Source organism: Erythranthe guttata, chromosome 14 (assembly GCF_056151865.1).
Source record: "Erythranthe guttata isolate IM_541 chromosome 14, IM_541, whole genome shotgun sequence".
NCBI classification, from domain to species: domain Eukaryota; kingdom Viridiplantae; phylum Streptophyta; class Magnoliopsida; order Lamiales; family Phrymaceae; genus Erythranthe; species Erythranthe guttata.
Window position 1 is genome coordinate 594,340 of NC_142546.1, and position 26,211 is coordinate 620,550.

The window sequence follows — 26,211 nt, forward strand, 5'->3', positions numbered from 1 at the left end:
CATACTATCTTGACACTCAACCCTTGATGGTGGGACTTTACTTTATTAGGTTTGTGCACCCCCAACAACCACCAACTAATATTTCTTTATTTTCATTTATTTATTTATATATTAGTGTTGTGAGAAAAATAAAATAAAAAATATTATGTTTTATTTAGTTTTTAGAGCGTGTGAATTCGGGGTATTTTGCTATTTTTTTGCAATTTAATGGATATTGGTATATATATGGTTCAAGCTAATACAAAGATATTTAAAATTACTAGGGTGTTTTCGACGAAAATTCTCCGATGCCCAAATCAAAAATCCTATAGAACAAATAAATTAAAAAAGAAGAAGAAAACTTATAATGCGTATAAATAGTTTGAAAGATCATTCATTATCCAAACGCTTCAAAATATTAATTCTAAAAATAAGACGTACCAACTTATCAGCTCTTAAAACAACTTATCAGGTGTTTAAAATAAGTTTAGCCAGACGGGCCCATAGAGTCTTTAACGTGTCTCAAACACCTTAAACTGTAACTTTGATTTTTATGGGCTTTTATTACCTATAATGGTAATTAATTGGACCTAGATTTAAAATGGCCCACTAATGATAATTAATTCGAGTTATTTTGCAAATGGGCCATCGCATGGTAATTATTATTATTTTCTTTATAAATTCCTCAATTTTATCATGATTTAATTATTCTTATTGCAATATTAAATTAATTGATGTAACATGACTTTATCATGTCAAAATATAAATTTAATCCCTACAAACTATTAAAGTGATTGTAGATATAATAATTATTAACAAAAAAAGTCATTGTTAGATGTAGAATTGTTAACTTGTGGATATATTAATTTAAATTTTATAATTATTTTAGAGATATACAATAGAAAAATGGAATATTAAACGAGAGGAGAGACAGATGACACCTGTCACCAACCCAGGTGTCGAATAATAATTGGCGAATTAGTTTTCTAAGTCATAATCAAATTGGGAATAATTCCATATTTGCTGCCAATTGTTTTTTTTAATTTTACAAAAAAGCGAATATCCTTTTTAACTTTACTTTAAGTTGAAATTGACCGTGTAAAATGCATATAGAGATTAGCTTTCCTAATGTTTATTAAATATATATTTTTATTGTCAGTTTTATTCTTTTTTTTTTCTTCTTAAAAATCAAATTATTTAGAGTTTAAATAATAAATTACAAAAAAAAAAAAAAAAAAAAATCTCATCAAAGTTGAACTAAATCAACACATTTTATGTTTCCAAAAGAAAAGAAAGGAAAAGAAGATTAGTTAATTAAATAAATAAATAAGTAGACCCCCAATCAGTTGTGCGAACGAGCCGAACTCGTCTGTTTTGACAGGTTCGAACTCGTCGAGTATTTTTTAATAAAAAAATTTACAAAATAGACAATAAACTGTAATTATACATGTATTTTTTATATTTACATGTTATTTTCATATTATTTCTATAATATTTTACATTATTTAAATAAAAAATAATATATATAAAAAAAAAAAAAAAAAGCTTGGGGAGCCCACTCATTAGCTCACAAACAACTTATAGAAAAAGCTCGAGCATGAACTCAAAAAACTCGAGTTCAATTTTTTTTTCGAGCCGACTCATCGAGCTCACGAATCGTCTCAGCTCGTGTTGGCGAGCATATGATTCTCCATAAATCAATTACCCCAAGAAAAACACAGAGACCCTACCCTACAACCCCCCTAACCCCCCGCCACCCACCACCCACCACCCACCCCCGGTTGAAGAATCTCACGTCGTCGTATCACCACCTAACGTCTCTCCACAAACCACAAACGACACACAATTTTCTAACCCCCAATTACTCTTTCCCTCCTCCCATTTTCTCGGTCGTCTCCCAAAAATCTCAAGAAATGCAGCACAACCCACCAACCCCACCTAGCCAATTCAGCATCTCGGAAGCCCACGCCGCCGCCGCGGCGGCGCCGCCGCCGCCACAAATCCCCGCCGACGAGCCCACCTTCTCGTCCCTCTTCGACTGGTCGGATTTCCTCGACTTCAACATCGATGAAACCCTCACCGCACCCATACCCCACCCCGAGCTCGAACCACCCCCGATTGACCAAAGTCAACCCTCCGACAGTTCGGGTCCGGACAAATCGGAGCGGATCCGGAAGAGGGACCCGAGGCTGACATGCTCGAATTTCTTAGCCGGTATTGTCCCGTGCGCCTGCCCTGAATTGGATGCGCTGCTGGCCGAGGAGGAGGCGGTGCTCCCCGGGAAGAAGCGGACCCGCACCGCGAGGAACCCGGGTCTTAACCCGACCCGGTGCCAAGTTCCGGATTGCGAGGCTGATATCAGCGAGCTCAAAGGGTATCATAGGCGCCACCGAGTTTGTTTGAAGTGCGCTAATTCGAGCATGGTGATTCTCGATGGGGAGAGCAAGCGGTACTGCCAGCAGTGTGGAAAGTAAGATTTGCATCATTCCCCGTATTAAAATTAATTCGGAATCAATTATTTACGAAGCTATTTCGATGTTTGGGTGATTGGTTGATTGGGTGATTCGATCCGTTTTAGCTCTACTTACTGCATTTATGACTTTATTTTCTGAAATTCGGTAGACAGGTCAATGCATACTAATTGCTTGTATGGTGTTTTCTTCGTAAGGTTGATGATGAACACTGCTAATTTTCCCAATATACAACGCGTTTTACGAAAAAACTTCGGCTGTAGAAATAGGTTGTCAAGGTGAATGGATGCTTTTTGCCCATGTGGTGTTTTCTTTCGCGTTAGCCATTCTTGGAAAGGAAGGATTAAACTAGTTGTAACGTTTGATATTTACGCGCTGTCACATACGAGCATTAGCAACAAACATCTTTTATGGTTTATTGTCGTGGCAAAAGTAAATGGTATTTATATCCTCTGTGTATATATATGCGGGCGCAATGGAAACAAAATCTCTCTGCATTTGCGTTACTTTTTTCGGCTGATAGCATGCTAATATATCTTCAACAACTGCAGGTTCCATATCTTGTCAGATTTTGACGAGGGTAAACGTAGTTGTAGAAGGAAACTAGAACGTCACAATAACAGGCGTCGAAGAAAACCAAATGATTCTAAAGAAGGCGGCACGGAAAAGGAATCTCAACAGATTCTCTTGGCCGATGACGTCAGCGGTGATGATGATAATGCAAAAGGTACAATCACTTACTTCCTCTCACATCTCTTCACGATTTTCTAACCCCGCATTTTCGCTTATAAATTTAGCAAGATTGTAAGAGTAACTCATGCTTGTCTCAAACAGTTGGGTGAAGTTGTAATTCTTTTATGACAATTTAGTAAATTTTTACGGTCCAGATGGTATATGCGTGAGCAGTCAGATCGAAGAAAGGGAAATATTGCCGGAGTCAAATGCACATGTCTCTACAGTAGGATCAGGTCTCGATTCTCAAAACCTCCAAAGTGATAGTGTCGCATCGTTTTCTACTCCGGCTGATACTCATATCGAAGGGGATAAAGATAAACAGAATCCCAAATACAAACTTTCACCATCTTACTGTGACAACAAGACTAATTTTTCCTCTTTGGTACGTCTCGACGCTTTGTTGCATTTTCTCTTTCCCTATTTTTTTTTTTTTTTTTTTGTATTTTAGATTAGTTTGTATTGATTTGAAATTTCTTGCAGTGTCCTTCGGGTCGGATCTCGTTCAAGCTTTACGATTGGAATCCAGCAGAGTTTCCTCGACGACTTCGACATCAAGTATTCTTATCATTATTATTGCAGTTTAGTATACATATACAAGAGAGAGATGCAAAATGTTTCTTTATTATAAACATGTGTTGGGGTTCTAATTTAACATTAGTGTACCTCCTCCTGTAGATATTCGAATGGCTGGCTAACATGCCTGTTGAGTTGGAGGGGTATATCCGTCCGGGCTGTACTATTTTGACGGCTTTCATTGCAATGCCAAAGCCCGAGTGGCTTAAGGTATTCTTGATCTTATCCTCTTATTTCTTTTGTTGTTATTGATTTACATCGTTCTTAGTGGTCTGTAACTTTTAGTGGAGTCGGGCCTTATGAATTCTTTATGGGACTAATTATTTAATATTTTTTCGTATCGAGCAGTTATTGGAGGAACCAGCTCTCTGCTTAAAAGGCCTTGTTGCCTCACCTGGGAGTATGTTGTCTGGACGAGACACAATGCATGTTTATTTAAACGACATGATCTTCCGTGTCACAAAAGGTCGGTTGCTAAATTACCATCTTACCCTTTTCTTGGAGCAAGTTTATTTTCTGAATACAACAATTATTATCCTAGTTTGACTTGGCACAGAATACTAATTAGAGGGAGTGGTTTAGTTAATTGAATAATCATTAACAAAACTGCCTACCCTTTTTCTTTATTGTAATGTGTTAAAACAGATGCAAATTCAGTAGTGAAAGTCAAAGTGAAAAGTCAAGCTCCAAAGCTTCACTATATATACCCGACGTGCTTCGAGGCTGGCAGGCCGATGGAATTTGTGGCCTGTGGAAGTTTTCTACTTCAACCAAATTTTCGGTATGATATGATTTATTTTAGGAGAAATATTTTGGTGAAATTTCTTTATCGTGTTGGATTGGTATGCTTTCTATTGTTATGAGGTGCTTTCGTTGAAATTCAAGATCCTAAAAATGAAATTCAAATGCACATTGGCAGGTTTTTAATTTCATTTGCTGGGCGATACTTGGCATATAGTTTTTCTATTTCACCTCCGAATTGTGAAAAAGACGCGAAAGGTACCAACTATCAAATGTTGAAGATACGTGTCCCTGAAATTGACGTAGCTCTGTTTGGCCCTGCTTTTATTGAGGTGAGACCTCTATTTAATTTTTTACGGTTTTACCCTTACGCCCTTGGGGGAAAACTGTTATTCGTTCTACCGGTCTGTACAACTCTTTCAACCTCAGATGTATTAGTATGTATGCTTGTTATATTCTCGAACATTTTCATAGGTCTTTAAAAAATACCAATTTAAAATACTTGTTTAAAACGAGGTGGTGAATAACCATGCAATAATTCTCTTTGTGAATCGACAAACTTGGGCTGTCATTGTCAATGATTATGGTTTTTAGAGCTAGGTACATGTTCTACACACGTAACACAAAAGAGGTTTTGTGAAATTTAATTCAGAGTTTCTTATTAAAAAAGATAATCTTAGGTGTTGTAAACCGAAACGAACCCGTATTGACTTCGTGATCGAATTCGGAAATTTACTGGGTTATGATTGTTTCTATTATAAGCAATTTTTTTTTTATTAAATCGATACATGATTATTGCTGCAAAGAGGAAATTGCATAATTTACTCATAAACGATGCTGCCCTATGCAGGTGGAGAACGAGTCTGGATTATCGAACTTCATCCCAATTCTCGTGGGTGACAAAGAAACTTGTGAAGGAATGTCAATCTTGCAACAAAAATTCGACACAAAACGAGAAATCTCTCATCCACAGCTTGCATGTCAAGATTTTGCTTTAAGACAAGATCAGTTCTCGGAGTTTCTTCTAGATGTAGCATGGTTGCTCAAAAAACCCGTGTCCGATCAACAATTGACATCATCCCATATCCAAAGATTCAACCACGTATTCGATTTCTTAATTGAAAAAGAATCTTCCATCATTTTACAGAGAGTATATTCCTCCGTGAGATCTGCCCTAGACAACGATTTAGCTCCTTGCATTTCCGATTCTGAGATGAGTTCATTACAGAAAAACATGGAAATTGCCCAAAGAAGGCTTTCTCATAACTTGCTCGAGAAAAAGTTTTCGACAATGCCCAACAGTGAAAGCACCTCCCAAATTGATGATATTTATGTTGCTCCAGCTACTAATATGGTAAATACATCGATCATCGTATATGTATATATGTATATTTTATATCGTAATTTATGAATTGTGTATTGTTTTTAGGGTGTGCAGAGAATGGTGAAGAATATGATGGGGATGAAAGTGCCCACATCGCCATCGATAGAAGAAGGTGCGACAGTTCCTCTATTAAAACGAGAGGTGATCATGACCGTTGATCTTCAAGAAAGGCCGATGAAATCTGGCCATGGATTCTTAACGAGAAGATTTTTGACCTCACGGAGTCTTATAGTGGCGGTTATGGCAGTTGCTATTTGTTTTGGAGTATGTTCAGTTGTTCTCCACCCACAAAAGGTCGACCGGATAGCCACAACTATACGGAGTTGTTTGTTCGACAACTCGTAGTATATCGATTTCTTTTTTTACTTTCTTTCGTGTTTTGCTGTGCATATTGGATACATAATATATTTAATTTTGAGCTTATTATTAACTTGATTGTATAGAAGGGCTGGGCTTGTATTTGTACCTTTACAGGAGAGAAGATAAATCTGTAGGCTTTTTATTCAGAAAGTATGTAACAGTTTAGATGTGATTAAACTGTTACATTTTTGTACTATTGTTGTTATGAATAATCTCTGCTGCTTCTTAGTGTTTGCAGCATCTCATCTTCTTTTTTTCATTTATAATTTAATATAGGGTAAATTACAACTAGGGGCCCTGAAGTATGGTCAAATTACGAAAAAACTCCTCATGTTTGGATAATTACAACTACCCCTTGACTAGGAATGTTCTTACACTTTTAGCCGTATGATGTCAAATTCAGCATAATCTTCTAGATTCCATGGAATGTTCACTAGTTTGTATTCGTTTTGTACAAAAATGCAGTTTTTGATTGCATCACAAGCTGATATATACAAGCCAAAAAATACATCTTATGATCATCTTGTTTCAAAATGTAGAATTTGAATGAGTACCAAAATTGAGAATATTCCATATAATCTAGAAGCTTCCACTAAATTTGTTACTGCAATGATGGACGTGCAAGAAGATTTATAGTTGAAGGTTGATTATTCGACCATACGTAGAGTGTGATTGTAATTTAACTTCTAATATATGCGTTTTAAATTAATTTTATAAATAATCTTAAAAAGAAGTGGATCTAGAAGATATATAATTTGTAACTGGGCCGGGCCGGGCCGTTAAGAGGATGTGGGCCAAGTCGGGGAAATACTTTTAATTATCTTTATTTGTCCAATTTGTATTTAACAAAATTAATAAATGTTTTGAAATGAATAAAAGTATAAAATATCTGAAATGGGGAAATTAAATGTTAATTTATAAACGAAGTGGCGTTCCAATTTCCCAACCATGACACGTTTGATACGTTGATTTATTTATGGGTTAAATACACTTTGCACCCCTAAAGTATACCCTCTGTAACACTTGCCCCCTTCAAGTATTATTTGTAACACTTACCCCCCTCAAGCACAATTTAATTTGTATTTTAAATTTTAATACCTTAAAAAAAATATTTTATTGAAAGGAATAACTAAAAGAATAATTAAATTATACAACTAAAAATATCTGTTGAAAAGTACAATAATTTAAAATTTAAAAAATTATCTTGCGTTGGATACTTATTCAATAAATAACATCTAATTATTGTTGGACCAATTAGTAAAAAAATACTCTATCGATAAATTTTAAGAAATCAATACATAACTAATAGAAATCTAAGGTATTTAAATTTATTTTTGTTCATTAATTTTTTAAATATATTTTCATTCATTATTACCCAATATATATTACTTTTTAATTTTTTTTCAATAATTAATTTTAGTTACTTTTCAATTTTCTATGAACCGTTAAATATTAGATTGTTATGTTTATTATTTTATAAATTTTAAAATATAAAATAATTCATGTTGAGGGGGTAAGTGTTACAAATGATACTTTAAGGGGTAAGTGTTACATGAGCTATACTTCAGGGGTACAAAGTGTATTTAGCCCTTTATTTATTACGGTGGACTCTTTCGTTGCTTAGGATAAGATTCAACAATCTGAATTAATTCATTAATAAATAATTAAATTGGATAAATAAATAAAAAGAAATCAAAATCTCTACGACGCCACGTGTCGATTGATGTAGGTGATAATATACCGTCAACAAGTGACCGACATGTAACTAAACCGTAGCCTAAGGATAGGTATCAGAGAGAAATGACAGTTCACCGTTAAAAATTTAACGCCGTCACACACGGAGTAGTAATAATTATAATTAAATATGATTATTTTAATGGTAAATTACACCCACACCCCTGAGGTATGCTTAAATAATTTTAAGGTCCATGTAGTATCGATAATTACACTGACACCCTGAAACATAGTTAGAAACTCTAACGGGATAATGCCATTGGGTGCATTATTCCGATAGAGTTTTAATGGACTATTTCTTGTAGCTAGCGGTGAAGATAACATAGAATTATGGGAAGTTATGGGGTGACATGGCTTCCCCAATATCGTAATAACGTATCCACCACTTCATGAAACCAATAGTCGGTTAGAACTCTATCGTAATAACGTATCCAATGCATTATCCCATTAGAGTTTATAACTACATTTCAAGGGGTGAGTGTAATTATCGATACCACAGGGACCTTAAAGTTATTTAAGCATACATCAGTGGTGTGAGTGTAATTTACCCTTATTTAATCAAAAAATAACGCGCTCTTTTGTCGTGTCATAGAACTAACGGAAAACCAAACGCCGTCATCCCATCGACAAGTGGGTGGCACATCCATGATTCACCTGCTCCTAGGTCACATCTCACGAATCAAACACGGCGGCCCAAATTTTTATTCTAAAAAAATAATTAAAATTTAAATATTGCAAATAAGTGCTATCCGTTTAGAGAATTAGCACATTTAGCACCATTATTTCTAATTTATTCAATATTACACCACATAATTTATTAAATATTTCTAATTGTTCTTCTTTTGGTTAAAGATGATGTATGTTCTTATAAATAATTTAACATGCACGTATTCACATGTAATAAAATTAACGTGAAATAATCAATGCAATCGATTCTATATGTTATTGTGATTAAGATCTTTCATAAACCAGCTCACGAAAACAAAGTTCAACCGATCTGTAAACTATAGGAGTCACAATAAGTCAAGTTATAATAGTTAGATCAATCAAGAGTCTGCTATATATAACCGTGTTTATAATAGTGCCAGTTTCAATATTTTCTTCAATTAAACGGAATTATACAATCAAACAGGTAAGTATTTTCGTCTGAAAATAAGTATATGTACATTCATATATAACAAATGTTAGTGCTTAATGGGAATGTCTTGAAATATTTGGGGCCAAATATAACTATCTCATAAGATGAACTACCAAATTGTAATTTGACCACTTTTCTCTAGATATTCTCTCTCTAGTTTCCTCTATATATATAACCCCACTACTTCCTAATTCAATTTCAATTTACCTACTAATTGATATATTTAAATACGGAAAATATTTATTATATATTATTTATTAGAGAAAAGAAAAAGAAAAAAGGAAATTTTTAGAGAGACCGACTCCCTTCTTGTTTATGAATTAGGAAGAGGAGTTGCAGAGAAGAAATTCGAAACCCTTTTAGCAGTATCTATATATATATATATATATCTGTATCTATATCATCTTTCAGCAAATCCTATATTTATTTTTTTCTAGGTCCTTGAATTTTGGCCGGAATATTTCTAGGGTTACAAATTCTGTTGAGATTTTGTTTGAGAGGTGATAGAAAGAAAAAAATGGCGACGGAGGTTTTACATTCCCGAGATATGTTATCGGAGAGGTTCAGCGTCGCTCCGACGCCGTTTCATCGCCGGAGGAATTTAACGGCGAGCAGAAACGCAACGAGCTTAGCCTCGAACCGGAGACAACACAGGAAAGTTTCTCCCAAACACGATAATGGGAGCCGATTCAGCGGCGACGCCGCGGCGGCGAAGAAATCGAGCCACGGCGGCGACAACGGCCTCGTCATGGGGCAGGTGACGCTGTTGAGAAGGGGCGAGTCGTTGAGTTTGCTGACCGTTAAGGATCCGGTTCAAAATCCGGCGGATCTCGAAAACTTTCCGCAGATCCGGGTGGTGGTGCCGTCGCCCGCCGCCGGGTACGCCGGATCCGGCTGTTTCACGTCGCCGTCTCCCAGATCCGTGCCGCTACCTTCGTTTTTCAGCAAAAAAGAGCCGGAAAACTCCGATCTGTTCGAAGATGGCGCCACCAGGGATTTGAGGCGACTGCTTCGTCTCGAATGATTCCACCACCGCCCAATCGGAAGGGTAATTTGGGGAATTCGCTTTCTGGGCTGAGAATTCCATGGATCTATCTGTATCCCAATCCGTAGATATTTTTTCAACAATCGGATTGAAAAAAAAAAAGGTACACAAGATTCTTTTGAAATTCTGAGCAAAAATGCGAAGCGAATCAGTCAAGGGTAGTATTTAATTTAATATTAATCACTTGTTTGTATTGGGGGATTGTGGGTATATGGTGTGGAAGATTGATTAATTCTTTCACCTGTTTATGTATAAAATTAATTAGTAGAGTAATTTTTAGAGAGGGGTTACAGAAATTGTTTGATGCTGTCTGAGTATCATCATCATCATAAGCTATTGTTGTAAGCCCAGTTGTTTCTTGTATTTTCTGTCATAAAATTAATAATGATAATATTATCGTATTTTAGTAATGATTGTTATATATTTCTGTATAGTTCTCCCTTAATTACTATACTACCCTTGACAAATTAAAATCTATATTGAAAATTTTGAAACCCTAATTTCACTACTAATGAACTTTCTCTAAAAAAAATTTCAACTCCGGCTCTATAATTTTTCTGGCATTGTGTAGTCTTACTATTTCAAAATTAGACGGGTTAGTCGCGGTGGTCCGACCTTGTTGTCTGAAATGTCGAGCGAATTAGGGGTCCACGTGTTTACGCGCCTGTGTAGCTCGGGAAACCCATAAATCTCCGTAAACCTCCATGTGAATCCGCCCTGCCCGTTGACCACCAAACCCATCAATATGGTTGCGCGAGAAACTGAGAAGGTCGACTGAATATCTTTGTGCAGGCTCCCCCGATCGACCGTTTTTATCCACTGATATACCGAAGAAGTTCCATCTCTCTTTTAGAATGCGTGTGGGTGGAGGGATTTGGAGAGGGATTGGATTTTATTTGGGGAATGTATTTGAAATGACTTCAATTTGTAGTCATTTGAAATCCACCTCAATTGCTCAAAAAACAACTGAAAGGGAGGGGTGTGGTGTGGATTTGAAATTCATCCCCAAATCCCTCAATTCAAACAAGCTCAAGGGATTTGTTATTATTGATTAGAAATCTCTCCTCCAAATCCCTCCATCCAAATGGACCCTTAATTTATGTACCAAGGTTGTTGCTTCCGTTTTCGAGAAGAGCAACAACTTAGGGTTGTGGAGACGAATCATGTCTCTAATTGAACGAATTGTCAAGTGTATCCGAGCCTTTTACAACTCCACATAATGCAATTCCTGGAGATAGGGTTTCGTGAAAGGGCGAGAAGTGGTCCTTTTCCGATTCTTTCCTCCGTTAAAGCTAAAACTTTCCTGTCACTGATATAGTCTTTCTCCCCGCTCCCAGTAGCAACTTGGATCGGTGTATTAAACAGTTGTAGCTCACCATTCATCGTTGGTCAGTGATAGATTGCCGATTGGTGTTGGTTGGCTGTTTACGGATATCACCTCCAAGAACCCGCGAGCCAAATTCATAGGAATTGGCCATTCGGTGATCGAGAGAACTTGTATAGGGGTTTGTAAAGAGAATTCTTTCCATATGTGATGGATCTTTCATCCAAGTGTTGTATGGCAAGTTTTCACCGGGCATCAATGAAACCCTCGTACCGGAGCGGGCACTTGTTCTCGCTGTGACCGAGAATGCCGCAAAGAAAACAAAACGAGGTTAAACACTCGTACATGAAATACGTCATTTACTTATACAAATTAATCATTAATTAATGTATTTTTAAAAAAAATAATATTGGATGTATACATAATACATAAATCATAAACATCCATTGAAGCAAGAGATGAACATATGAAGTCATAATAAACGTATTTGGTCATGGTTAAAACGTGGGCTGCCATCAAGACTATATATTTTATCATGAATGATTAGTTATAGAGTAGACTATCTAATCATGAATTAATGATTAATTATTAATTATTAATCAAACACACATTCAATTACCAAATAGTTGTCATGTTATCATTGTCCATTTTACTCCTCAAGATTTAATTTTTTTTTTGGGTCAACTACAAGGCCAATTTTTTGAAAAAACATTATTTTTATAAAAATAAGAGGATTTTTTAAGAATAATTATATTGTGATTTGTGACGTCAATGTATGATGTCATGTATTACGTAAAAAAAAGTAAAACTATTCAATTAATATTGACAGATCAGAGTCGTGAAGTTGTAACTTAATGGATAACAAACAATCAAGAACTTAACTTCAAGGAAATGCAATTTAATTATCCTTTACTTATTATATATAGCCTTCATAATTTCATATATATATCTCAATATGGCTGTAAATTGCTTGGGAAAAATTAATTGTAATTAAGTAATGATTAATGAACAATATTATAATCTTGTGAACATTCATCGCACGTAGACCCTCACAATATTTTATTTATCGGTTTATACTTCATATTATTCTTCATCGAATGAAATACATCAGATAGATCTTTATCATTCATATACACGCGCACCCACCTTGATATTTATCAGATAAATTAAAATATTCACCTGTATGTATTATAGAAATAATTTTAATTATCTCACAATTATTGGCAACACGTCTATCACTAACTAATAATTCAATAAAAAGTGAGATAATTGCAATAATATTATGTATCATGGAAAAGAAGTGGGACAATAAACAAAATTAAATGCAATAATCTTCAAGCAAAGGAAAATCCCAAGAGTAAAAGCAAATAACAATTATTCTTTTTTTCCTAAATTTAAATTCCATTTTACTTGCAAGCAACCCCTTCTCTTCCCCTACAAAATTAAACCATCTCTATATAAATGTCACAATACTCAATGCATTAAAATCATTCCATAAAAACACAAAACACACACACAGGCACTAGAAAAAATTATGTCTTCAACCACCACCCAACCACCACCACCGCCGCCGCTGCCAACATCGACCGCCGTCCAAAACCTAACACAAACAACCCTCACCGGAGTCGGAAACCTAATCAAGCTCCTCCCCACCGGGACCGTATTCCTATTCCAATTCCTAAACCCTCTCCTAACAAACAACGGCAAGTGCCACGTCGTCAACAAGTACTTAACGAGCTTCTTGATCGCGATTAGCGGCTTCTTGTGCTTCTTCGCCTCGTTCACCGACAGCTACACCGACAGCCAGGGCAACACGCACTACGGTATCGTAACTGCCACTGGCCTTTGGCTGATCACCCCTTCTTCTTCGACAGATAAGCAAGATTTTTCGACTTATAGACTTCGGTTAGGCGACTTTGTGCATGCGTTTTTCTCGTTGATTGTTTTTGCTGTTGTGGCACTTTTGGACCCTAACTCCGTCGAGTGCTTCTATCCATCGTTCAAGTCTACAGAGAAGGTTCTCATGGCTGTGCCACCTGTCATTGGGGTTGTTTCTAGTGCGATTTTCGTTTTGTTTCCTAATAATCGACATGGATTTGGGTACCCCTTTATCCAGAACTCAACTCCAACTTCAGCTTCTGCTTAAGAGCATTTCTTGAATATGAGAAAGAGTTAAATAAAAAGAAAAGAGATTTGTGATAAAGTGATTATTTTGGAGTGGAATAAGTGCTTTTTTAATTCTTGTTCATAAGGTAATGGGAGTTTTATATTTCACGTTTTTAGTATATGTAATAGATATTTTGTTTGATGTATTATTGATTTATTTAAAAGTTGTTTGTTTATGTATGCCATGATTTTGTAAAAAAAATCTCTCACAATAATATTAATTGTTTGTTCTAATTAAAGTTCTTGAAATTAAGTTACTTATTTCATATTGAAATGTATTTATTTAGCAAATTTCCAATCAATATAATGGCAGTAGCTATAAATCTTTGTTCCGAAATCAAATTCTTTGCAGATCGAAACCAACAAAATTCAAAAATTATATTTTATAAATTCATCCATAATATAAAACATATGTAGTAATATTGATATTATAAATACGTCCAGAACCATCACTCGAAATTTGTCAAAAAATATCGCTGAAAAATCGTAACCTGTAGCTGAATATTGCATCAAAGCGGCAATATCGAATTTCATCAGAAATTCACCGGACTCCGAATCAGTAAAGGGCTGTTGGATTCTTCAAACCTTCAAAGACAATATTTTATCTTGTTATTAATATTATTATTATTTTAAATTAAGCATATAAGGGAATATCCTTAGATTATACAAATCTTATGGGTTCTTTTTGTAATTATGGATACATGAGATGGTCATTTGGTAATTCAAACAAATTGGATGGCAAATGGGCACCCGACCCGACCCGACCCGACCCGGCTTACCGGACCCGTATTTAATGGATAATACCCGCAAACTATTTTATCGGGTCACCTTCAACGAATTGATTAGTATCCCTGATAATTACGGGTTTCCACATACGTGTCACACTAGAATTCTGAATTTAAACCTGAAATACAATGTACAATGTGCAGATCAAAAAATCTTCAATTGTTGTTTTGTCATATAATCTTAAATATTACGAATCGAACAATGCATCCAAGAGGTTGGATGAAGCAGCTTCCTCGTTAAAAAAACCATTTGCTGCGTTTTCCTTTTTCACTTTTCGCTCCTCCGCAATTGCTTCTGCCGTTTCGGTGCAGAAATTTCTCTTCATCTGATTGGCCGGTTTTTCTGCCACAAGAAACTTGTTTCCTTCACGGGATCTCTCGGCGAATCCTGCCCATACTGAAACAAATTTTAAAAACTCAATATCTTACAAATGAAACAAACTTAAAAACCGTAGAAACAGAAATCATCTCGTAGACGACAATAAGCATTAAGCAGTAGTAAACACAGTATATACCGATTTACCTTCATACAGCATCAAATATACATAAACTTCCATTTAAATTTCTCAACAATTGATAAGACAAAAATAGAACAAGTGTTCAAACAAAAATTGTTAATTCTTAATTACTATCTGATTTCATTGACATATTGACATGAAAACATATTGACATGAAAACAGTACCTTCAAACAAAAAACGAACTGAGAAGTAAACAAGAGCACAACGAAGAACGTATATTTTCTTTGGAACATATTTCCTTTTAATTAAATATACTATCAACAGATAAAAAAAAGAGCAATTAGCATAAGCTTCGATTTGATTAACATACCTCCGTAATGATGTAGAACAATCGAAGCTGCTACAGTAACATTCAAAGAGGCAGTTCCACCTCCGTAATGCGGAATATAAATAAAAAAATCACATATCTCACACTCCTTATCAGAAAGCCCTGTTCCCTATACATAAATGACGTACATTTGGCTGGTATTACGACAAATTATTTAACCCCCACGAAGAATATTTTAAAACGTAAAACGAAACGCAGAATCGAACCTCATTGCCAAGAAGAAAAGCAGTGCTTTTCGTAAAAGGATGCTCGTTCACTGCAATGGCATTATCTGTAATCTCCACTCCACATATATCACAGTCCCTTTCCTAACAATAACATTCACACAATTCAATCCAATTTTACATACACATTACGAACTCTCACCCGTTAATCGACAATTCTGCATAAAATCAACACCACGAACCAGTATTCAATTTAGTGCTTAAATTACAATAGAACCACTACGCGAGGAGTGCAATTTCCTTTTACCAGCCAACTGATGGAAAAAAAATCAAGGAAAATTACATGACCTAAATCACAGGATATTGCTTTAATCAGAGGATTTACTAGTTATTAATTATTATTTTTTTTAATTCAAAGCGATTGGAACTCGGAAGTGTGACTGAATTGTACCTTGAGAAAGGAATGGGCGAGAGAGAGGGTGTGAAAATGGCGGAAACGGAGGTGTGAGGTGGATCCATGGCTGCCGAATGCGTTGAAGTCACGCTTCCCCACCAGTATGAACTCCGTCACGCCGAATGCGGTGGCGCTGCGTGCGAGCGTCCCCACGTTGTGCCTCTTCGCTATGTTGTGCACAATCACGTAGCTCTCGTATTTCTCCTTTCTCTTCTCCTCCTCGTTCTCCATGTATTCTAGCGGCGGAGGCGCAGTTGAACGGCGGCGACGGCTCTGCGGCGGAGGTGGTGTAGGGTTTTAAGTTTGCTTTCGCCCCCAATCCGGCGTCGTTTTTCTGGATTTAATATCAGTCGAAATTGTTTACTGGTCCTTTAAATATGTCGCATTTTCAATTTGGACTCTTTTTTCAGTCAACATTCCTAAGCACTGAATAAACACATGTTGGTTTATTCTTTAAATCTAATATAAAATAAAATTAGAGCTTGGCTAAGCTTATAAGCTCCTAAAAATATTTTTTAAGATGTTTAAGAACTTATAAGCTGTTTAAAAGTGTTTGGTAAAAAAATTAGAAAATATCTTATTTTTTTCAAAAAATGAGCTGTTAGAGTGCTTATAAGATGTTTTTAGAAAAATACCTTCACCCCACCTTTTTTTCTTTAAGATCTTATTTAATTATTTACTAAAACACTCAAAGTACCAAATTACCCTCAAATTTACATGAATAACATTTATATTTTATCAAAACAACGTATTCTTGTAATCAAGATTAATTATTAGTTAAAATATAATTATCATAATAATTGTAAAAAAAAAATGTTCTCTATTTACGTTTTATATGTATATAAAACACACGAATATTCTTATTATCTCAATAATAAATTATATTTCTGTTATCTATAAAAAAAAAATTACATTTCTTTTACAACCTTTATTTTATATTAATATATTAATTTTATATTATTATTTTTATTTGTAAAATTAATTTATAAATATTATAATAATATTTTAGGAACAAAAGTATTTGAATCAAATAACTTTAACGTTATAATGGTGTCATATATTTTTTTGTCATTATAGTGATAAACAGATCTTTTATTTCCAAACACCTAAACAACTTATAAGAACTAAGATTAACTTATAATCTAGAGCCTATACCGATAGGGTAACGGTTTAGGGTTCGAGTCCCCCTACCCTATTTCCCCTTGTAATGTACTTGAATTTACTCAAAAAAAAAAAAAAACTTATAGTATACAGATCTAAACACCTTAATTTTTTTTTTAAAATAAGACCGAACAGCTTATCAGCTCCTAAAACATCTTATCAGATGTAGGAGCTTATAAGATGTTTTAAATAAACTTAGCCAAACAGGCACTTAGTTGATCCTACATCGATTAAATATTAAAAATATATATTAAAGAAATATATTGAACCTCCGTAATCATAAGCTTATGCTTATCCATCCATCACTTCAAATATAGTTACTTTGCATCGCATTCCGATTAATCTTCCAACTTTTGAGCTATCTATTTCGAGTGATCTTATAAAAAAAACTTTAGAAATAAAGGTTCTTAAATCTTGTTGTATTTAAAATAAACGCACATAGATAAGTACTAGTAAAAATCTAAAGAATAATACTCATGGACATCAAATTCCTTCAAATCCTCTTTCGGTATATTTTTTCGACCAATTTGCATCTTTCAAATGTTGTGTTTTGGCAGTTTGCATCCTTAAAAAAAAAAATAGCATTTTGCACCCTCAATACATAATAAATAATTCATAATGCGTTACATATTGAATTTTTATAACTTAACGAGAATAATTTCTTCTTAATATTGATATTTTTCAATGAAAACAAATCGCCCTAAATGGCTTGAATAAATGGCTTGAAAATTAGTGTTTAAATAACAAAATAATTTCTTTCCAAATATTGTCTCACCAATTTATCCGAGAGGTAGCTGTCTTTGACTGGAATTAGTGAAATAAAAAAACCAGCTTGCAAGCTAATGAACAACTAAGACTGGGCTCGGTTTCTATTCGTCAGAAAGCCCGAGCTCGAAAATTTCATGTTAACTATTAATTAAAAATACAACTCGTGGTGCAGTTTGAATGGTTTAATGTGTTTTTAGGGTGCAAAATACTATTAAATTTTTCTCGGGGTGATATATATAAAGAATGCTTTCTTGTAATCAGGTAGTGGTATTCTTCACATAATCAACTTTCAAACCATGGGATGTTTATTAGGGGTGAGCAAGTCGGACCCATCAACCCGCTAAACCCGTCAAACCCGTGAAAAACCGCCCCATTGGGACCGGACGGATAGATCCATCCATATGATTGGGTCCTAAAATGGTGAAGAACCGTGGGTTCGGGTCTTAGACGGGTTCAATTTTTTTTAATACCCGTGAAACCCGTCCCGCCCCATCATACAAAACGACGTCGTTTTGTTTACATTATATAGTATAATAAATTAATAATATTAAAGAATAAATAAAGTATCTCTAGTGTATCAAATACATAAATCAACTAAACTATAATTGTGGAAGTAATAGCTATAAAGATTATGAAAATCTCTAAGAAAATGTAGGAAAAAAAGCATATATATATAACGGTCAACACACGGCAAAAAAAAAGGAAGAAAATGGTGTTGAATGGAGCTGAATAGCGTTGGTTATGCTTGAAAAAACTATATTTATTTTATTTAAATTTTGTCTTTTAAGTTATGAATTAGTTATTTTTAGTTTTATATTAATTTTTATTTACTCTTGACATTTACATTATTTATGTTTGGTTTCAATTTAAAATTTTAGGTTATTCATTTTAGTTTCTAATTATTCTCCCGTAAAGATTATAAATTATATATAAAAATAAATAGTTTAGACGATAATGAGTTTCGACCCGTAAAGGTTGGGTCCTACTACAAACCCGCCATGGACCCGCCTATCGTAAACCCGTTAAAAACCCACAAGTTTGATTCTTCAAAATCAAGAACCGTTGTTTGACGGGACGAGGGCGGGTTTTGATAGAACCCGCGGGTTTATGGCCCGCGCACACCCCTAATGTTTATCCTCCTGCTTTAGCAAAGATTGTCAAGAAAAACAAACACATTATATTTCTGGAGGTCGATATGGAAGACTTTGGGTAAGTATGTGTATGTATGTTTCTTTTCACTTTGGTTTCTTAGACCATATTTTTTTTCTTATAGTCGGAACTAAGTTTGTTGTGTTTGTTATTTTTTTTCGGGTTGCAGACTGTTAAAAAGGCATTCAAAATCAACCGTGTGCCTACCTACGTGTTCGTCAAACAAGGGGAGGAAGTCGACATGTATTCGGGACTTGATATGGATTATCTCAGGGCCATGATTTATAAGCATGATGACCTGGCTTTTTGAGTTGTGTGTACGTAAGTACGTACATATTCTTGTGCTCAAGCGAATTTCGTGTATGTCTTATAAAATGTCTTGGTCTTGTACGTTGTATTTACTTATTTATTTCAAACGAATTTTTTGATTAATTTTTTATGTTACTCACTAATTATTTTGCACCATGTTTATATAAAAAATAATATTATATATTACATTTAATACACTTTTTTTTTTAATAAAACTTATTTCACACTATATTAATATAAAATAGGGCTTATTGGTGAAAACACCCGAAAAGCTCTTTATTTACAAAAAATACCCCTCTAGAAGTTACAACCCAAGTAAACAAAAAATTGGAATCCAAAGCCTCTTTCTTTACCAAAAATACCCCTCTAGAAGTTACAACCAAGTAAACAAAAAATTGGATTCCAAACTCAAATCCCAAAATTCGCTTGAACCCGTTGAGAACGAAAAACAACTACAAATTTGCTCTAATGGTTTTCATTTAGAACCCATCACAACTGCAATCAAACCCAAACCCTTTTTTAATTGGGCGGAGTTTTTGATGGAGATATGTTGAATCTCGAGTGGGTTTGAGATTTTATGATGATATGAAGGTGGTGCCGTAGCGGCGGAGACGGCTGTGGTGGGGTGAGGTGTGTATATGTACGCAGAAATATGCTGTATTTGTGTGTTACTGTGTTTTTGTTCTCAATTGGAGAGCGGACATAATTGAAAATATAATGGAGTGAATTGAAATTTCGTAAATTTCATGGTCATAAAATTTGTGTTTTTTTTTCTCAATTGGAGAGAGGGCATAATTGAAAATACAATGGAGTGAATTGAAATTTCGTAAATTTCATTTCAATCAAAAAATTCTGGAGGTCGAAATATTTTGCGGGAGGACTTTTTCGTCTTTTCGCAATTGGTCAACGGGTGAAAATAAAAAGCGTTGAATGTGCTTGCTTGAGCACATTAGGGTATTTAATATTTATTTCAAACGAATTTATCGATTAATTTTTTATGTTAACCAGTAATTATTTTGCACCATGTTTATATAAAAATAATATTATTTATTACATTTAATACAACTTTTTGCTTAATAAAACTTATTTCACACTATTTTTTTTTTAATATTTAGTCAAATTTATACGATCCTAAGAGGTATGGATCAAGAGAAAAGAAATTGGCTGGAGAAAAAAAATATCGAAGAAATAACCTTGGCTTTGATACTATGAAGAATTGATTGAAATCATACTTATTCTCATTGATGGAATGTCATTATATACAAATGGAAAGCTAATAACAACATAATACATCAAATAAATGCTGAATAATTACAATATTAAAAAATGAAACGTATGAATCACTTGATTATAGAAAATACCTTAATTGTGTTTCTTGATTTCATTTGATTGCATATCTTTATCATTCAGTTTCGTCCCCAACAATTTAGAATTTCAGCCCCGAACTAGATGAGAAAATCGAATGCCAAGGTGTTTTATCATTAATACGAAAAATGATTATTCATTACAAGAATAAATTGAAAGATCACAGCAATAAGTTGGCTTGTTGGCCACCTACTCTAACAGGTTAATGGTCTTGTACTTTTGAATTATGAACCCCAGTCGATTCTAACTCGTGACAATGATGGTTCACGACAATGATCATGTAATGTTGGTTAATGTTGGTTCACGACAATTATGAACCCCAGGTTAATGTTGGTTCACGACAATGATCATGTAAAATAATATACTATATAATAAAAAGGGCTTGCAAGGGGTGGAAATGTAAAATAATAAATGTAATTATCTTTTGCATTTCCACCCCTTGCAAGCCCTTTTTATTATTATATTATACACCGGACAATATTTAAAATACTGCTTGCACCACCCATTCTTTCCTTCCATTTTCCTGTAATTATAAAATCAGCTCTCATTTTTTCGGATAATTACATTTCCACCCCTTTCCAGGCCTTTTTATTATTATATTATACACCTGTCAATTTTTAAAATATCACTTGTTGCACCCAAGCTTATGGACCGAGGTATCCAACTGACGAGATTGATTTTGTGGTGGAATGTGGTGGCTTGTTTTTCGAAGAGGATTATCCGGAACATAGCAGCAGCGGTGATTGTAGAATAAGATAAGTGAGTTTCTCTAACTTTCTTTTTGTATTTCCTTTTAACTGTTTGTGCCTGATTTCATTTATTCATGCTTATGCAGCTCTGGAACAAAGGAGCTGTACGAGTAACTGTCAATGATAGTGAATTTATATGGGAAAACGATGAAAGAGCGTTTCTGGAAGTTTTAAGTAAACAGCCAGTTGTTGTTAGTATGCGAACAAGCAAATAGTTTGACAGCTACAAAAGGGGTGGGTAATCATACTTTATAACTATGATTTTTAAAGTCATTGTGTGTATTTAAATATAAGGATTAACTTTCAGGGGATATTCCGGTATAATGTTCCAGCTGCCTGGCTAAAAGATGCAAGCTTCAAAGTGTATCATGACACCTGTGATATGAATGACTCTGATATGAATGACGAGGATTACAAAGGCCTCGTTCTGCATGCCATGCTAGCTACATGATATAATTTTGTAGGCGATGAGGCTTTCCTCACCTTAAAAAACAGCTATGGCACAAACTGGGGCATTGGTGGTTGTATGCACATGTTCTGCGGTACGGGCGTACCTGAAGGCTTGAATGGAGTATACCAGGATGTAGTCTACCCTATTAAATGCTAAGGCCCATTTTGGTTGGAGGAATGGGGTGGGATGAGATTGGGGCTTCATATGGAAATTACAGTGTATGGATTAGTAAAATATGGATGGTATGTTTTTTAAGGTGATGAAAGCCTCATCGCCTACAAAATTATATATTGTAGCTAGCATGGCATGCAGAACGAATTTTTATTATATATTTTTTATTTCGAGTTATCTCATTTACTCTTGATTTTTTATTATATATTTTTTTAAATTTTTAGAACAAAGGACAAATGAATATTAATGATTTTTTTTGGATGGAGACATGATCATTGTCGTGAACCAACGGTTTACGAGTCAAAATCGACCGGGGTTCACAATTCAAAAGTACAAGACCATTAATCAACCCTTAAGGTTAAGAGTTTGATTATCATTTTTATTTTTTTTTTAGAACAAAGGACAAATGAATATTAATGAAAAATTAAACATAAATGACAAATTAGATGGAGACATGATCATTGTCGTGAACCAACGGTTCACGAGTCAGAATCGACCGAGGTTCACAATTCAAAACTACAAGACCATTAACTTGTTAGAGTAGGTGACCAACAAGCCAACTTGTGGTTGTGCTTTCCATTTATTCTTGTAATGAATAATCATTTTTCGTATTAAGGATAAAACACCTTGGCACTCTATATCATTGTCCCTAGTTCAAACATAGATATAGTCCTTACAGTTATTACAAGTACTTATAATTGATCTTTTAGGATCGTGAGATATTTACTTAAGTATTATAACTGTTAAACGTGGCGTGGAGGAAGATTCATCTTTCTTAACCACTTTCGATTGAGGATGGTGCGCCTTCTTCAAACAATCTGTATTTTCAAAAGAGTATCAACTCAAAAAAACCGATAATTAATTACAACTTGACCAACTTTTGTAGATACTAGCATAAATAAATATATATATGTAAAGAATGCTTTCTTGTAATCAGGTAGTGGTATTCTTCACATCGATAACTTTCAAATCATGGGATATTTATCCTCCCGCTTTAGCAAAGATTGTTGAGAAAAACAAACACATTATAGTTCTTGAGGTCGATATGTATGTTTCTCGTTACTTTGGTTTCTTAGACCATGTTTTTTTTCTTATAGTCGGAACTAAGTTTGTTGTATTTGTTATTTTTTCGGGTTGCAGACTGTTAAAAAGGCGTTCAAAATCAACCGCGTCCCTACCTATGTGTTCGTCAAACAAGGGGAGGAAGTCGACAGGTGTTCGGGGCTTGATATGGATTATCCCAGGGCCATGATTTACAAGCATGATGAGCTGGGATTTTGAGTTGTGTGTACATACGTATATATTCTCCAAGAAAGAATTGAAAATTGTTCCCCGAAGCGATTATCCGTCCAACCAATCTTGCTTCATTAGGTTCGATCATGTAACTCTCTCTCTCCTCATCCACCAATTAATAAATATACTTGCAACTGAAATTTTCATTATAAATCTTCTTGGAATTGAATTTTTCGATATTGATTTGGGTATGGAATCTTTGGTGGAGGCGACTTAATTAAGGTGCACATATAATATGAATTTTGAGGAAATATAAGTTGAATTTGATTTGCTTATATATAATTTGTTATTCGAAATTAAATTGTTTCGACGGTTACAGCTTTCTAAAACGACGTTACTTGAAGGAAAGCGGGTCTGAATCCATCGGAAATGAAATGGATATACCAATCATCATCAAGAATTCAAGATCACACTATGGTTGGAATAATCTGTATGAAGTTCATTGGACCAAGCGACGTCGTTTTTGGATTTAATATAAGGCGAAATTGTTTCATTGGACCAAGCGACGTCGTTTTTGGATTTAATATAAGGCAAAATTGTCTACTGGTCCCTTAATTATGTTGTATTTTCAATTTGACCCCTATTAAGCCAACATTCTCCTACATGAGTGACTTGTCACACAATAATGTGTACAACTTTTAAGTTAGTCTAATTTTGACCTTTCTTATGGTTTTTTTGGCTCTCTCCTTTCAAAATAAATATATTTTCGAATATTAATAAATAATAATCATCAATTGGAATGCATGCATGCATGCATTACCGATACATTAATTTTCATATTTCCTAAGAATAAAAAGAAAAAAATAAATAAAAAATTCCACCAAATTGGCATGCATGTCCACCACCACCACCGCCTGCCACCGCAACCACGGCGATAGTCCTCCCTATTTCCGGCAAGTGGTGAATGTTTGGAAAACCACCCTACCAGAATTCAAGAATTCTTCGCTCGTGCAACTTGTCAATCTCAACCCTAATGGCTCAATCGCCCTCTCCACCCCTCTCCACCCCTCGTAACGGGCCCCACAAGTCGTTATTGAAACCGACAATGCCCTTGGCCGGAAAATCTCAACCACCTTCTTCGAAACCTCGAGAATACCCTCTTTACAACAATCGTAAACCGAACCCGAAGACTCAAAGCTAGCGTAACTAAACCCATCCTCAGGCGTCACATGGACAGTCGAATAACGGGCCCCGTCAAGCCCGTTCATCGAATATCCACAAGGGTCAAAAGCGTAATCGCAAATAATGGCATTCTTGTTAATATCCCTTATTCCGGTTACCCTCGTCATTTCTCTCCCGGCGGAGTCGCCGGTTTTCCCATCGTTGAGTCGCCGGAAAAAGTTCTTGGCTAGAACCGGGTGCAACTCGGTCATGCAAATTTCCACCATGTACAAATCATCGTCTGCATGCATGCCCACCTTGCCTACCGTGAGCCCTACGTCGCACGCAGTAAAAACGTGCCACTTGTGACTCGATTCCGAGTTCATAATAGAAGCTTTCTTGCATGAAAGATTCACGGGAAGATGCTCTTCCAAGTAAACGATTTCTTGTTCGAAGCTTGTGTGCGGGTAGGGTTGTGCTTGTGGGAAAATGAAGCTCTCGCGGGTGTACCTGCACCGGCAGAGGGTGAGGCCCACCGTAAGGGCGTGGTCCGCCAATGGACGGACGGATTTAAGCAGCTGTGTGGTCCCACAAGTCTTGATGATGAGTTTTGTCGGGTAAACGAAGAGGCTGGATTCGGATAAAACGTATGAGTCGAAGTGTTTGTTGCCCACAGCCGAAACTACGGTGCACTGCACCGTATGCAATACTTTCTCGAGCAAGGCGAAGTCCAGTCGCCGGAGACCTTTTCCGGTGGCCGGATCGTCGCCGGAGAAATGTAGCTCGATCCTCTTTTCGAACCCTTCGAAGCCGGAAACCGCCATTGTCAAACCAGATGGGACAAAAAAAATGAAGATTTTATATGCTTGTTTCAAGAAAGTAAAAATTGATACAATTTTAATTTGTGTGTGTGTGTGTGTGTGTGTGTGTGTGTGTGTGTGTGTGTGAATTATGTTTGGTACAGGAGTATGTGGTATATATATAGGTTGAAAAGTGGAGTATATGCGTATATATATATAGAACTATATATGCAGGATTATATTGCACATTATTAATGAAAGAGTGACAATTAATTTAGTGTGAGAAAAAAATATAAAAAATAAAAATCAACTGGTTGAAATGAAGGGCAAATATGTCTTTTCACATGAACAAGATAGTGATGAGGTAGGTGAGGTGTGCATAAAGAATGTTAGTCGTGCCTAAAAAAAATCATCAATTGTCTTCCAAACAAATTGAAGACAATATTCTTTTATTTATTTATTTATTATTATTTTAAATGTACATTACGAATAAGGCACGCGTGGCAGCTAAAATAATTAGGACAATCCATTGAATTATTTATTTATTGTTTTATCAAAATATGAAATATCGTATTTACGTGCAAAAGAAATAAATAAATTAAATTAAAAATTCCATTTAGCTTCTAAGTTACTTTTGTATTCAATCATATATACATACAAGTAGATCTCTATTCTCATGTATATATATATATATATACTCACATTATTAATTAATTACCACATTCTCCCTTCATCTATTGCACGCCTACCACCAAACCTCCATACATATATTATATATATACACACCAAAGAAGGTAAAACTCACCATACGCACACACAAACATGTGCGCGTGTTTGTGTGCGTTTGTCCTTGAAACTTTTGAGTATATGAGCGTTGGTTTTTGGGTCCAACTGACTTGTTTTAGATTTGACCCAGTCGGTCCTACTATTCAGAAGCCCAACAGTTAAGTCTATTCAGATCGGTCAAATCTTTGAAAGACTTTAAATTCTTAAT

General features: G+C 35.1%; 5 protein-coding genes across 7 annotated transcripts; 3 read left to right on the plus strand and 2 right to left on the minus strand.

The window, feature by feature from the left end:
• Window positions 1–1,543: 1,543 nt before the first annotated feature.
• SPL7 (squamosa promoter binding protein-like 7) lies at window positions 1,544–6,488 on the plus strand. 2 transcript variants are annotated; one of them, XM_012985680.2, is made up of 10 exons: window positions 1,544–2,449; window positions 3,002–3,177; window positions 3,338–3,567; window positions 3,666–3,740; window positions 3,861–3,968; window positions 4,107–4,224; window positions 4,404–4,539; window positions 4,678–4,831; window positions 5,350–5,853; window positions 5,929–6,488. In XM_012985680.2, the coding sequence occupies exons 1-10, from the start codon at window positions 1,662–1,664 to the stop codon at window positions 6,226–6,228; spliced, it is 2,589 nt and encodes an 862-aa protein (XP_012841134.2). In that variant the 5' UTR covers window positions 1,544–1,661; the 3' UTR covers window positions 6,229–6,488. The 2 variants fall into 2 exon arrangements, with proteins under 2 accessions (XP_012841134.2, XP_012841139.2); XM_012985685.2 differs by having other exon boundaries at window positions 1,573–2,449; window positions 5,938–6,488.
• Window positions 6,489–9,308: 2,820 nt separating this feature from the next.
• LOC105962518 (proline-rich nuclear receptor coactivator) lies at window positions 9,309–10,570 on the plus strand. The gene has a single exon (XM_012986836.2). The coding sequence runs from the start codon at window positions 9,633–9,635 to the stop codon at window positions 10,137–10,139; it is 507 nt and encodes a 168-aa protein (XP_012842290.2). The 5' UTR covers window positions 9,309–9,632; the 3' UTR covers window positions 10,140–10,570.
• Window positions 10,571–12,966: 2,396 nt separating this feature from the next.
• On the plus strand, window positions 12,967–13,889 carry LOC105961478 (hypothetical protein). Its single transcript, XM_012985713.2, has one exon. It carries the CDS (start codon window positions 13,019–13,021, stop codon window positions 13,628–13,630), a length of 612 nt encoding a protein of 203 aa, XP_012841167.2. The 5' UTR covers window positions 12,967–13,018; the 3' UTR covers window positions 13,631–13,889.
• Window positions 13,890–14,464: 575 nt separating this feature from the next.
• LOC105961461 (tRNA/rRNA methyltransferase (SpoU) family protein) lies at window positions 14,465–16,301 on the minus strand. Of its 2 annotated transcripts, none has more exons than XM_012985695.2 (4): window positions 15,898–16,301; window positions 15,489–15,590; window positions 15,265–15,391; window positions 14,465–14,832 (listed from the first exon to the last, which is right to left on the minus strand). In XM_012985695.2, the coding sequence occupies exons 1-4, from the start codon at window positions 16,129–16,131 to the stop codon at window positions 14,624–14,626; spliced, it is 672 nt and encodes a 223-aa protein (XP_012841149.1). In that variant the 5' UTR covers window positions 16,132–16,301; the 3' UTR covers window positions 14,465–14,623. The 2 variants fall into 2 exon arrangements, with proteins under 2 accessions (XP_012841149.1, XP_012841156.1); XM_012985702.2 differs by having other exon boundaries at window positions 14,465–14,823; window positions 15,898–16,264.
• Window positions 16,302–24,003: 7,702 nt separating this feature from the next.
• Window positions 24,004–25,378, minus strand: LOC105962530 (S-adenosylmethionine decarboxylase proenzyme 4). Its single transcript, XM_012986846.2, has one exon. The coding sequence runs from the start codon at window positions 25,239–25,241 to the stop codon at window positions 24,201–24,203; it is 1,041 nt and encodes a 346-aa protein (XP_012842300.2). The 5' UTR covers window positions 25,242–25,378; the 3' UTR covers window positions 24,004–24,200.
• Window positions 25,379–26,211: the final 833 nt, after the last annotated feature.

What these genes read in the sequence shown, in the direction of transcription:
- SPL7 (XM_012985680.2), top strand. Translation starts at nt 1,662, where the DNA reads ATGATTCTCCATAAATCAATTACCCCAAGAAAAACACAGAGACCCTAC. An exon ending in TGATGATGATAATGCAAAAG is followed by an intron (nt 3,178 to 3,337) that starts GTACAATCACTT and finishes TTTACGGTCCAG; the next exon opens with ATGGTATATGCGTGAGCAGT. An exon ending in TTGCTCCAGCTACTAATATG is followed by an intron (nt 5,854 to 5,928) that starts GTAAATACATCG and finishes TATTGTTTTTAG; the next exon opens with GGTGTGCAGAGAATGGTGAA.
- LOC105961478 (XM_012985713.2), top strand. Translation starts at nt 13,019, where the DNA reads ATGTCTTCAACCACCACCCAACCACCACCACCGCCGCCGCTGCCAACA.
- LOC105962530 (XM_012986846.2), bottom strand. Translation starts at nt 25,241, where the DNA reads ATGGCGGTTTCCGGCTTCGAAGGGTTCGAAAAGAGGATCGAGCTACAT.
- LOC105962518 (XM_012986836.2), top strand. Translation starts at nt 9,633, where the DNA reads ATGGCGACGGAGGTTTTACATTCCCGAGATATGTTATCGGAGAGGTTC.
- LOC105961461 (XM_012985695.2), bottom strand. Translation starts at nt 16,131, where the DNA reads ATGGAGAACGAGGAGGAGAAGAGAAAGGAGAAATACGAGAGCTACGTG. An exon ending in CTTTTCTTCTTGGCAATGAG is followed by an intron (nt 15,392 to 15,488) that starts GTTCGATTCTGC and finishes ATTTATGTATAG; the next exon opens with GGAACAGGGCTTTCTGATAA. An exon ending in TGTTCTACATCATTACGGAG is followed by an intron (nt 14,833 to 15,264) that starts GTATGTTAATCA and finishes AATTTGTTTCAG; the next exon opens with TATGGGCAGGATTCGCCGAG.